The sequence below is a fragment of the Neomonachus schauinslandi genome, chromosome 9, assembly GCF_002201575.2.
Source record: "Neomonachus schauinslandi chromosome 9, ASM220157v2, whole genome shotgun sequence".
NCBI classification, from domain to species: domain Eukaryota; kingdom Metazoa; phylum Chordata; class Mammalia; order Carnivora; family Phocidae; genus Neomonachus; species Neomonachus schauinslandi.
Genome location: NC_058411.1, coordinates 92,272,809 through 92,286,872, shown reverse-complemented (window position 1 = coordinate 92,286,872; position 14,064 = coordinate 92,272,809). Strand labels below are relative to the sequence as shown.

Below are 14,064 nucleotides of genomic sequence, written 5' to 3'. Positions count from 1 at the left end.
ATTAATTAAAATTAAACATTCAGTTTTTCATTTTCATGAGGCACATTTCAAGGGCTCAGTGGTCACATATGACTAGTGGCTACTGATTGGCTGGAACAGTTCTGGAGAACAGTGATAGTTTTAGGTCTTCTTCAATATTTAAATCTTTGTGCCAAGTCTGGTGCCACTCAAGAACTACAGAGGAACTTGAGGTCACAGTTCATCTCTGCCCTTTAAAAAGATAAAATGAGGGGCACCTGGGTGGCTCAGTCAGTTAAGCGTCTGCTTTTGGCTCCGTCATGATTTTGGGGTCCTGGGATCGAGTCCCACATTGGGCTCCCTGCTCAGCGAGGAGCCTGTTTCTCCCTCTACCCCTTCCCCCTGCTCATGATCTCTCTCTCTCTCACACAAGTAAATAAATAAAATATTTTTTAAAAAAAGATAAAATGAATATGCAGTTTTAAGATCATAAATATGTGCTCAGGGAAAAGATTGGAGTGTGGCTCTAGAACACATGGTAAGACTTTGGGCCCTGAACATCCAGAAAGGTATAGGATTGGGGAGGGATCCTTGCTGGGGGACATGGCAAAAGCCCAGAGGCAGGAAAGGACAGGGTTTGAGTGGAAAACCAAACTAAACGGGACCAATAGGAGGTAGTGTTTAAGAACTTATGCTCCAAAGTCATGCTTCTTGAGTGTGAATCCTGGTCTGACATTTTTGACCTTGACCTAATTGCTTGACCTTGGGCATGATATTTAACTTCCCTTTTCCTGTTTAATTATAAAATAGGTATAGTAATATTTCACAGAGATGTTGTAAGGATTAAACAAACTAATCCCAATAAAGCATTCAGAATAGTACTTACCACCTAAGTGTTCAAGAAATGTTAGCTACTGTTATTAACTGTGTGGCTATTTGCTCTTTGGAGTTTGTTTGTTTATTCATTAAAAAAAATTTTTTAAGATTTTATTATTTGTCAGAGTGCACACATGCAACCACACATAAGCAGGGGGAGCAGCAGAGGCAGAGGGAGAAGCAGGCTCCCTGCTGAGCAAGGAGCCCAGTGTGGGACTTGATCCCAGGGTCCTGGGATCCTGACCTGAGTCAAGGGCGGATCCTGACCTGAGTCAAGGGCGGATCCTGACCTGAGTCAAGGGCGGATCCTGACCTGAGTCAAGGGCGGATCCTGACCTGAGTCAAGGGCAGACCCTTAACCAACTGAGCCACCCAGGTGTCCCTGGAGTTTATATATAATAAAACAACCAGAACCATTCTATTTGGAACTTGTATCTCAAAGCAATAAGCCCAAGTCTGTATAAACCAATTTACAGTCTAAAATGTGCAGCCAAAAAAATAAAATAAAATGTGCAACCATTTTCAATGTTTCTGAGCCTTAGTTTTCCCCACTTGAAATTTTTGGAATAATTTAACCTATTCATAATATTACAGACATTAGATGAGGCCATCAAGGAAGCAGACTCCTTCCACTTATTAACTATAGCCTTGGGAAAGTTATCCCTCTAAGCCTCAATTTCCTAATCCACAAGATAAGAAGGTGGCATCAGGATCAAATGTATATGTGAAGTGCTGAGCACAGTTACTGTCACAAACATGAACAATTATTAACTTCTGAAAAGATCTTAAATCTTGATGACTCAGAGACCTCTAGCAACTCAGCAAATCTGATAAGGGTTTCCATGACTTGACGTTTAGCTTTTGTATTTGTAAGTACTATAGTCACTTCTGAAGATAGGAACGAGAAAGAATCACTTTTCATTTTCTTATACCGTGGTTATAGAAGGTAGACAAACAGGAGCCTCAGGAAAAAAGGAAAAAAAAAAAAAAAGACCAGCCAACCAAGTTAAGGGAAGGTAAAGGATTGTTTCTAGTAAACAGTACCTTAGCAACAACTCCCCAATCTTTCTCCCTTAGAAACAAATGAACTGCAATGAATTTAATGAATCACTGGAAACAAGTTAGCCTTGGAAAAGATAGCTTGCCTTTCTTCTTGTTGCTTCAAGAACTAAAAGTACACAAATTCTTATTTATTTTTACTCCCTATGCAAGACTAGCTTTATTGACACATTTAAATTAATTCTACTGTTCTCTATTTCCACAAAACTTTATGATGAAACAGATTTACCAAGCACCATATTTAAAATAGTGTATTTCATGTGATGATTCTCAACCACATATTCATGATCATCCTTTAGCTGTAGGTCACAAAGTTGTTCTTTTGGGATACTTGAGCAATTTCCTTCACATTTGCAATTGATTTACTGTAGTTTTTACAGAATTAAAGATCTCCATGTTTAGGTGATCATTCATTCAGAGCCTGGAACTTCAGAACATTTGCAATATCAGCAATACAACTTAGAGGCCAAGAAAAAATTATGGCAATATTCTTTGCTAGAGTACTATATTAGTTTCCTAAGGCTACAGTAACAAAATACAACAAACTTGAGTGGCTTAAAACAAATGAAATTTATTCTCTCACAGTTCTGAAAGTGAAAAGGGTGAAATCAAGGTATTGGCAGGGCCATGCTCCCCATGAAGTCTCTGGGAAAAATCCTTCCTTGCCTCTTACTAGATTCTAGTGGCTCCTGGCAATCTTTTGCATTCTTTTGGCTTGCAGCTGCATCGTTCCAGTCCCTGTTTGTCACATGACCGTCTTCCCTGTGTCTCCTCTGTCTTCAAATCGCTCTCACTTTACAAGGAAACTAGTTGGATTTAGGGGCCCACCTCAATCCAATATGGCTTCATCTTAACTTGATTACATCTGCAAAGATCCTATTTCCAAATAAGGTCACATTCACAAGTACAGGGATTAGGAATTCAACATAATATTTTGGGGGGCGCAGTTCAACCCACAACATGTTCCTACTATTATGAAACAATACCACAAGGACAGTGAAAACGTATCCTTCACATATGAAGTTTTTGCCACCCACTGATTTCCCAACTCTCTAGCTTTAAGCCACTAGGGATAAAATGCCAATCAGTATTAGGGGTACAGTTTATGGATATGTACAAGAAAACTTTATTGGTCAATATAAGGTTTGACATGTATTGAACTCCCACTCTGTGCTTGGTGCTAGAGATAGAAGAAGAAAAGGGTACCCATCTCTACTTTGGTGGAGCTAAGTCTGGTAGCCAGGACTGGTTCCATGACCTTGGTAACAGTAACAGCCTTGTGTTAATAAAGTGAGCAAACCAGTTATCCTCAACACCTCAGCCAGTAAAAGAACTTAGAGAGACCTCCATTAAATAACACAATTTTGTTATATACTGCCTATTTCAGCAAAACCTGTAAAAGGTGAGGGGATTACGTCCTTGATGAAGATGAATTAACTTTTTTGAAGTTAATTATAAGTCTTTGGAACACTAGGGGAAAGCAAAATGGAGAGCAAATCAGATGGAAAAAGGATAAGGTTCCTGTCAGCTATTTTGACTTCCTTGCTTCACCAACCCTTAACCCCTCACCAAGTAGGAACCAGTGATGTTTGTTTTGCTTGGGTGCCCCAAAGTGCAAACACATTTATCACCAACACTTAGAGTTGCCATTGTGGGAAGGTCCTTATTTCCAGCCCACTCTGGATATGTTTTATGCAATTATAGAATCGTTTTAGAATTAGAAAGGAAAGGAATTAGCTTTTGTGAGAGTCAAAACACTTCATTTTTATAGGTGAAAGACACTTCATTTTTATAGGTGAAAGAAGGCTAGAGAATGTGACTTGACCAAAGCTATGCAACTATAGTAGTCAGGACTTCGAGCTCTGTAAGAGAAGTGACCCTGTTTCTCATCACCTTGTATTCTGAGACTAGCGTATGCCTACCAAATAGTGAGTGCTCAGTAAGTGTGTGCTAAGTGAATGAAACAACTGGAATAATGAATGGGTAAAAAATACCTCTTTTAAGTACTCTTTCCTTTGCCATAATGATCTCCAATTATTAAACAGATTTAAGATTCCTAATAAAAAAGCTAGTCTAACAAATGTTCAGGCATCATCATTTATCCATGTGTTATTAAAACTTAATTATTTAAAATGACTATTCTTTGTGTTCCATATTATCCAATATTCTCGGCTTTTGCTCTCAACATTTTTCTGGTCTTTATACTTTTTGCCATTTAGGCAGAGGAAGAGGAGCTAAATGACAGATCTAGCTCCCAGATCTGTTCACCCACTAAGCCTTTTACAATAGCTTTTATCTGGTCCCAGCTGTTGCGCTAAATTTAGGATTTTGGATTATCTGGAAGTGTTCTTTCTGTCTCCCATTACCAAGGTTAATTGAGAAGTGATTGTACAACAAGTAAAATTTCATAAAGGAAACTACATAATACAGTATTCAATAATATCAAAGTCAGATCCATGGGAAGTTAACATTTGTAGCAATTACACAGATTATGGAACTGTTGCCATTTGTCAGAAGTTTCATCTTCATGATACCAGGACATTTCCCTGAAAATGAAATGTTACCCTCCTGAATGTTCTGCCCTGTTTGGGTTAGATACAGTCTTAAATTTAATCACTGCAGTTGCCAATGTAATTTTACTGTACATATCAAAACCTCTAGAAAATTAGTATTTTTCATAATTAAAATTTCTTGTATCTGATAGATGGCAAAAAAAATGCAATTTCCAATCATGTACTTTAGAAAAAACTTTTCTGATGTAAAAGTCATACTGTAGGGCTTTGGAAACCACAGAAGAGTACAAAGACTAACGCAAATCACCTTCAGACTTACCCTAATACTTTCCTGTTTTGATTCTTGTATGCAAAATTATTTCTAAAAAAAAAAAACAAAACTTTTTCAGATGAAACCAAAGAGCATTGCAAATTTTGTACTTCTCTTTGTCTCTGTTTTAAGCTCACAACCCCATATGTACTTTGTCTATAAACTGAGTGGCTAATAGCTTCAGCCTTGTTAGGACTGTTTTTTTTAATTACAGCAGATCCTTGTCATCTGTTTGTGTTTAAGTGATGACACGACATCACAACACGAAATGTCATCATGTCACATTGTTATAGGACAACAAAATTACAGCTCCTCAACAATAACACGGTGTCAAAAGTGTCCTCCTGCCATGAGTCAGTGTTTTAGATGTTGTAAAAGTTATTTTTAGCACAGCTAAAGGAGTATCTCAGGAGCTTGGGTTCTGAATCCTACTAAAATCTCTAGTGATTTGGGGAAATCTAGGGTGAGAGGGGCTTCTTGTTCTTTAACTCCTCACTCCTTGACGCGCATGGCTGCCCACTCTTCTGTCCCTACCACATTAGACCCGGGTTCCACCATGTGCTGCAATCCACTCGGGCTCCGTCACAACCCAGAGCCAACATCCCAAGTGGAGGAGGAGGAGACTATAATTACCCTTCACGTCTGGGGCAGGCCCTAGATGACATCTCCCCAGTTACCCTGTGCTGTAATAGCGCAGCTCGGAGTCCCGGTCCCAGACGCCCAGCAGCCGGCTCTCAGCGCGGGCAGGGCCCCGCAGCCTCTCCAGCCTCCCGGCCTCCGCCGGCCCCTCGCAGCTGCCATTTGCGCCCCCCCCGCTCTTGCAGCGGCCGGGCACCTGCACCGAAACCCAGGCCCGGGGGCTAGGGCCCCGGGGCGTGAGGAGTGTTACCATAACAACCGGGCGCCCGCCGCGGAGGCCGCCGGGGAGGAAGTGACGAGCGGTGGGTTGGCTGTTGTTGGGACACGTGACCCGGGCAGTGTTTTGACAGGGCAAACAGCAGAGAAAGAACTGGGCGAGCGAGGGGGATCGGGAGCTGGGGCGCCAGAGCTAGAGACAGCGGGCGGGCGAGGAGCTGGCAGAGGCGTGGGGCAAGCGGGCCGGCCGGGGCGACGGGCGGGCGAAGCCCGGGGGCCGCGGGGCTCGGGTGCGAGTCGGGCAGGGGGACTGGCTGAGCGCTGGGAGCGGAGCGAGGCGGCGGCTGAGGCGGGGGTGGATGGCCACAGGGGCGCCGGGGAGCCGCGTTGGGCTTGCGGTCTCGGGCCCCCATGGTCCTCTAACGCAGCCCCGGGGGCCGCTGCGCGCCACACTCCGCTCTCGCCGGCCCTGCGCCTCTCGGAGCCTCGGGTCTGAGGTGGGAGTGTGATGTGAGCTGCTGGGCGAGCGGCGGAGAGAAGTGCCGACAGGAGGAGGGTTTGGGACGGGAGAGGAGAGCGAGTTAGTCAGCAGAGGTCGGTGGAGGGAGCCATGAAAACAACTCTCCGGCGGGGAGAGGGGCAGGCGCTGCGCTCGGTGCGCCGGGGCTGAAGGAAATCCGGGGCCGTGGAGGGACGGAAGGGGCCGGCGGAGGGCAGGCTGCGCCGAGCAGGGGCGAGCGCCCAGCTGTAAATACCCCTCCTGGGGCCGACCTCAGGCCTGGCCGCGCAGGGCTGGGGGCTTGGTCGGGGGGCGACCCAGGACAGCCCAGTAGAGTTCGTTTGGGGCTGGGGGGCTGGGCTCGAGGAGAGGACTCGCGTTTCTTTTGACCCTTTTATTGTGTAAACTTGGCCGCGGTTGCCACAGGAAGGCTAGCCAGAGGGTAATTACACAGGTGAGGCCCTGCGGGGCGGGCGGAGCTCCTGGCGCGGCGCTAGGGGTCTTGAAGAGTTTCCTGCGCCCAGGCAGCAGGACGGAGAATTTTTATACCAGCGCCTGCGGAGGTGCCACTGTTCCCAGCGGCGTTTTTTACGAAGGGGTTAGTTAGCTTGTGTTGCTTGAACCTTTTTTTTTTTTTTCCTTGCCTGTACCTCCAGGTTATAAATAGATCTTTCTTTGGTTCAGAGACGCTGTGTCAAGGAAGGACACTTTGGCCTGGAGAGCACACGGGCGGGGAAGAGGGGTGCTGGGGCCCGAGGAGATGGGGGAGGCGGTGCACAGAGTTTTGCTTTTTTCAGAGCTGCCGATGGTGCTGTCATCGTAGTTAGTGCCGGGAAGAGGCCTGTTAACAGGAGGTTTCTTGCAAGATCCGGGTGTCGGAGCAGGACTAGATTAATTTTATTTTGGTCCTTTTTAGCATTTTGAAAACGGAGCAGTACCCGCAGAATCAGCGGCAAGCCTGTTGAAGGAGCCCCCAAGTGTACTTTACAGCACGCTGGGTGGAAACTGGATGTGAAAATGAAGCCAGACCGAGGTAAATGACTTACTTAAGTAGGATTTTTTTTTCCTGTGCCCCATTTTATAAGTGTTAACCTAATTTTGTAGCAGGATCAATTATTTGTCCATTACATATGACTGCTTGTTTCTGTTACAGGTTCCAGCTGGTGAGATAGAGAAGGGCATGTGGAAGGAAAGTTAGGATCTAGATGGGAGGATATATTCTTCAGAAGTGTAAAGTAGTAGTTTCAAGAGATACTCTAGTGTAACTCAAAATGAGATTATCAGGAACGGCATTTGTATCTGTTGCCACAGTAGTTGGCATCATTTTAGATTTACAATACTCATTTTTAGGTAAAGTCAATCTAACTTCAGCTTTAAAGTTTAAAAACGTTTTCACCTTGAGAATTTGAACCTGATAAATTGAGAAAATTTAAGATTGAGTTGACAAGTATTTTATTATGATTATTGCTTTTACTAGCTGATTTTTGTGCTTTAGGCAAACTCTAAAAGTTTGCAAAGTACTCCAGGGGCTTATTTAAATATCAGTATAAGTAAATGGGTCATTTCCTTTCTAAACCTGTATTTTCTGGATTTATGAGAATGACGTATACTCTGTGTTTTTCAAGGACTTCAAAGGAATTAAAAACTATCAATCTTCTTTTGATTAATGGCAAGGACCAAGTTGAGAAGATTATTAATATAGTAGTAGTTAGGAGTGAAGGCTTTTTGGTCAGATGGGGGTTTGATACTAAGCAACATTGTTGGAAGAGGATTATTGTATTTGGTAGGGAGCTGGACTAAATGACAAGAGTTAAGCCTTTAAGATTAGAAATGTTAATTTAGCCTCCTATGAATTAAATGCTCATTTTTAAAAAGATATGTAATAAACTGGTTGTTATGTCCATACTTTTTTCAAAGTGTATTAAAAGACAAATTTTCTTTTCTGGTTAAAATATGTCTTTGGTAATAGTGTCTTTTAAAACACACTAGGAAAAGAAATTAAAAAAAAAAATAAAACACACTAGAAAGAAGTGGAGAAAGCCATACTTACATTAGTGGTTTAAATTAGTTTTAAGTGTTTGGCTGTTTCTTAAAATCAGCTATGTATGCATGAAATACTATCAAGTGTATTGTTACTAAGGAGGTTGCTTGTGTAGAATGCCAAGTTGAGACTTTTAGAAAGTTGTGACTTTGGAAAAATGGCCCCAAGATCAGTAATTGCATGTCAGAATAAACAAGCAAATAAAATCAAAGTTGCTATTTGTTTTGGATTTTGTTGTTGTTGTTAAAATTTGCTTTAAGGTTGTAAACAGCTTAAAAAATAATATTTGCATACATCTCTATTTTAGCCCAAACTAGTACCAAACACAATAAAATGTTTTATATATATATATATATATATAACATATATAACATATCTGTATATATCTGTGTGTATACACACACACACACTATGGTATATACTATGTAGTATATATACACACGTACATACTGATTACTAGGAAAAATATACATTTATTAAGACTCAAAGAAGTGACTTTTTTCTCTTTAAAATTGTAGCTTTCCTTAGCATTATGATGTAAAGATTTGCAACTTTAGTATTGAGACTATATTTCATAATAATAATATGGGTCTTCAGGCCCATGGCCTTAAAGTAGTATCTTTTATTTTGCAAAATAGTATAGATAAGCAGAAATAAGCTTTTCACACTATGTGAGTGTGGTCTTGTATTTTCTGTTCTACTTTCTATTTTTAAAATTTGCTGTCACAACCCACTGAATTGATTTCTTGACCTGCAGTTGGAAAGGCATAATGATGGGCAATACTTAGCTAGATGACAGTAATATTTCACTTTTTTCTACATTGGTGTCTAAGAAACTGTGAGTTTTCTGTATAATTAAAACTTTACTCTTTAAATGCCAAAAATATATTTTCCATTGTAATCATGATATGTGGACAGACCTCTAAAATAGGGCTAGAAATGCCCAATAGAGCTATTTAAATCTGAGGGGTTTTTTGTTGTTGTTGTTGTTGTTGTTGTTTTTGCCTCTAGCTTAAATCACTTCAGCCTGTTTTTTTTTTTTTTTTGTAAGATCTGATTTTTAAATTCTCATGCTATCAACAGTCTTTGTTGTTAAAATGTTTATTCTTGCCTCCTTTTAATTTCACTGCTTTTAGTCTCTGGGCTAGAAAACTCAGTAACCATACTTAACACTGAATTCTCTATAAAATAAGAGTAAATAGGAGAACCCTTCAGATTTCTTTCAGAATCTGAGTAAAGTGTATGAATTCTAGTGTAGAGAGAGACTGAGATATTTGCTTAGCGGGATACAGCTGAGCTTCAGAGAGTTTCTAAATAAGTAGTTGGTTGACTAGTTTAAAAGGTCGGTTTAAGTGAGGAACCATAAAAATAACAGCTTTAATTTTTTCACCCATCTTTTTATCTATGCTCAAGGTTCTTTTGGGGGGTAAAATGGGGTCTGTTTCTCAAAGTTACATATGATCTTTCTTGTATAAATCACACCAATAATATACACCTAAGATTTCTAGTCCCCCCCCCCACCTTCCCCTGAGATTTCTAGTTTTGATTTCTTAAAAGTAGAATAAGACTTTGCAGAGCAATCTGAGGATGTATCTTTTACATTTAAAAACATTTTAAAATTATTAATGTTTCACAGACTCTTACATGTGTCTTGTGTACACAGAAGTCAACAGGAAATTGTTTTGGAGGAAGAAGGAATATATATTCATCAAATATGTTCTTTCCAAAGCATTCAGCAGTTTTCACAGAAATAACTTTTTTGCACTCATTTCATTGGTTTGTATAATATTTAAATAAATTAGTTATTATAAATAGGCATATAATATATTATATGCCTATAATATATAATAGGCATAAACAACTTTTGAGAACAAACACCAAATTCTAGTTAAGCATACAACTCAACTAGAAGAAATAGAAATGTGCAGACAACTGGAAAGTGCCCTATTCGCTGCTATGGTCTGCCAGTTTGCTTTATGGAGGCTAGGGAAAGCATTGGTGGATCTTGCTAACTGATTAAGGGAAAGTGAGAGCTTTCCCTTAGGAGAGCTACTGTACTTTCAGATAACTAAGACGTTACTGTATAGGATAATAGCTACATTTCACAGTAGTTATAGTATTTTACCATAGTCTGAGGTAAAAAAAAAAATTGGGGGGGGAGGGGAAGAGAGAGAGGGAGAGAGAATCTTAAACAGAAACAGGCTCCACGCACAGCACCAAGCCCCAGTAGGGGCTGGATCTCACAACCCTGAGATCATGACCAGAGCCAAAATCAAGAGTCAGATGTTTAACCGACTGAGCCACCTAGGCTCCTCTAAAAAAATTTTAAAAAAATTTTTAAGTAGTTACATAACATTACTTGGGCAGTGCAGCCAAAGATGAGTCTTTGATGTTATCATTAGCACATCAGACCTACGTTTGTTCCTTGTTCCATTACTTGCTAGCTAGGTAATCTTCATCTATTTATTTAATCCCTGAGAGTCTCAGGTTCTGTGTACAGTGGGAATAAGCCTAACTTATAGTCGTTAGAATGAAATATGACCATGGTTAGGACATAGTAGGTTTCAAATAAATGGTACCTTTTATCATGTTAAGACATTTTAGATGCTTAATGGTTGGCCAGTTACAAAATAATGTTCAACAGAGGAAAAATAATCAGATGTACAATAACCTCATATTTTGTTCTGTTTAGTATTCATAGTGTTCAATCTGCTAAGGCTCAAGCAGATTTAATCGGCTTTTAATATGTAGTCATCTGAGAAAACATAAAAGCTATGAAAGGATGCTTCACATATATGTATAATTTCTTTATACTTCATTTGTTATTATAATTATAGCTTAAAATGTAGGGGGTGGAATGGGTGGACTAAGCTTCCTGGGAATAGATTTTTAAATATATTAAATGCATTAACTGCTGACCAGAGCTGGGCAGCTGGGAGGTCAACAATGTTACTATTCTACCTTATACCCAAGGATGCAAAGTTTGGACCTAGTCCTAGATAGATATTGAATGCCCGGTATTAGAAGTCTAAAGCATGGCTTTTACATAGAAACAGTTAAAATATTTTATGTTTTAATGTTTAATAATTATTTGTGTTATATATGTGTGGTATTTCTGAAGTCCTAAATTTTTCAAATTGTATGAAAATCTCAGTAGAATAAAAAATCTTTTTAATTAAAAAATGTTCGCTTGCTATGCTTTATGCTTTGGTTAGAAACAGTTTTTTCACTAGACAATTCTAAGAAGGTTATCTGAGCTTATCAACAATTACAAAAGACTAAGACCTATAAAATATAGTAAATCATCAATAAATTAATAATTTAAATATACTGTTTCAATTCATATTTAAATGCATATTATAGGCCATTTATCATTCTTAAAAAAACACTATTAGTGTAAAACCTGTTCCACAAACAAAATACCAAACAATTAGATGTTTTCTGAAGTTAAAACTGAGAGGAGTAGTCTTAATTTTTCCCCGTTATAGATTGAATGTTTGTGTCTCCTCCCCCTTTCCTACCAAATTCATGTGTTGAAATCCTAACCCCACAAAGTGATGGTGATAGGAGGTGGAGCCTTTGAGAGGTGATTAGGTCATGAGGATGGAGACCTCATGAATGGCATTAGTGCCCTTATAAAAGTGGCCCAAGAAAGCCCTTCCATCATCTCAAGTTATGGTGAAAAGATGGTCATCTATGAGGAAGCCAGCTCTCACCAGACTGAATCTGCTGGTGCCTTGATTGTGGATCTCCCAGCCACTGGAACTGTGAGAAATAAGTTTCTGTTGTTTATAAGCCACTTTGTTTATGGTATTTTGTTACAGCAGCCTAATGAACTAAGACTCCCCCCTCATCCTTTTTATTATAATACAAGTTTAGGCTTTAGCCTTAGTTTTTTTTTTTTTTTTTAAGGATTTTATTTCTTTATTTGACAGAGGGAGACACACACAGCGAAAGAGGGAACACAAGCAGGGGGAGTGGGAGAGGGAGAAGCAGGCTCCCCGCAGAGCAGGGAGCCCGATGCGGGGCTCGATCCAGGGACTCCGGGATCATGACCTGAGCTGAAGGCAGACGCCCAACAACTGAGCCACCCAGGCGCCCCTAGCCTTAGTATTACAGCAGTTTAAGAACTTACCTCGGGTATACTGCAACCCTGTTAGCCTCAAGCAATTCCTTCCTAGGCAAATGAAATAGGAAAGAACTGGTAAGACCTAGAAAAAAAGAATAGCAAGGGAATTGGTTGCCTTGCTTATTTACTTAAAATAGTTCATTGTTAGCCAATGTAAATCAAACAATAGAAATGACAGATGTCTGAGGAAAAGAAAAGAAATGTTGACTAGATTAAGTAGAGCAGCCTTTTATTAAATTCCCAGATGGAGGTGATCGTGGTAATATTAATAATAACAGCTAACTCTTGTGCATACTATGTGCCAGGCACTATTCCCAGTAGTTTACATGGATAATTCATGTAGTCTTCACAGTTGCCCAAGGAAGTAGATGCTTTTGTCAGCTCCATTTTATAGATCAATGAAACTGAGTCACAGAGATATTTGGCAAGTTACCCAAGGTCGCACAGCTAACAAGAGGGCTCGCCCTGATGTGAAGCAGGCTCAGGTATATATTCTTAATCCTCTGGTGGATAGCAATGAGTTATGTTAAAATATCACAAGACACTGGGACCAAACTAGCTTGCGGAAAACACAAAACAGATCCGGTAGGTATTGTGATCTTGGAAAACTCTTCTCTGCCTCACCTTTATCTTTGCAGTGGAGGGAGTAATAGTACCTTGCTTTGGGTTATTTTCAGGATTAAATATATGTATTTAAGTTGCTGAGAAGTACGGCTGGCACATAGTAAACATTCAAATCTGAACTGCTTTTGTTATTCTGAGACATACTCTAAGAAGTCAGTTATTTGGAGAAAGATGGGGAAGACAAAAGGGCTAATTCAACTGTACATATTCTGCATACGCACTGTGATCTCAAGTCAAAAGTTACTGTTGGTCTATCATCCATTGACACTGATGGGTCTTGACACATCGGTAGCTGTTAAATAACTTGATATAAATTCTGAAATTAGACACTAATGGGATTGACATAGACGTTCCCTGTCTACATGTTTTTGCCCGTCATCTAGTAAGAAGGAAATGATTCAGTGGATGGAACACTGTCATTTCTTTGAAGCATGAGAAAAAAGATAATTGGAAGGCAGACTTCAGAGGCTAATGTGTATATAGGGAGCATGATTTCAAAGGTGATTTCCTTTTCAAAAAGTGAACAAACCCATGGAACCTGAGCATTCTACATTGTGAGCAAGTATAGAAAAAAATCAAATGAAGAAAATTTTATTTACTTTTTTGTCTTCTCAACCTTGTATCTAGTTATGGGAATGTTTTCCTCCCATTTGAGGCTGAGGACATTAAAAAACTGAGATAATATAAAAAAAAACTGAGGTAATGTCAGACTTAGAATTTTAACTTAATATTGATCTTTTTTTTTTTTTTGTAGTGAAAAAAGCAAATTGTAGTACCTGGAAACAGTACTTCTTTTTCAGTATGTAAACCAAAGTCAATTTGTCAGTAGTTCTGTCTTTGCTCAAATGGATGAAAAATCAGAATAGTTCCTTCATTATATCAGACGTTTGTATTAAGCTGAAACAGGATAAACTGGGTAACAACGCCAGTACCAAAGTCAAAATATTGGACAGTAATCGATGTGTAATACTCATGATGCTTAGCAATAATCTGAGTTGAGTTTTCTCATATTTTCCTTTTTATATGAAAGATATTCATCCAGTAAGAAGGCCTTTTGCATTTTTTTTCTCCTTGTTCACCCTGCCCATCCCTGCTGGCTACCTTGTGGGTTTTTGACAATCATTCAGGGCCTTGTATGGCCTATTCCCTCTGCCTAAAAAGCCTTTCTCTCCAGACATGAAATGGATGGCTCCTTTTGAT

General features: G+C 39.8%; 1 protein-coding gene across 2 annotated transcripts in view; it reads left to right on the top strand.

Annotated features, from left to right (window-relative positions):
* The first annotated feature begins 5,929 nt into the window (after nucleotides 1–5,929).
* FAM214A (family with sequence similarity 214 member A) overlaps nucleotides 5,930–14,064 on the top strand; it is a 96,589-nt gene continuing 88,454 nt past the window's right edge. For both annotated transcript variants that reach the window (XM_021693775.2, XM_044917790.1), the window contains exons 1-2: nucleotides 5,930–6,668; nucleotides 6,987–7,103. In XM_021693775.2, the coding sequence (XP_021549450.1) occupies nucleotides 7,088–7,103 (16 nt within the window). In that variant the 5' untranslated portion in view covers nucleotides 5,930–6,668; nucleotides 6,987–7,087. The remainder of the gene's footprint in view (nucleotides 6,669–6,986; nucleotides 7,104–14,064) is intronic.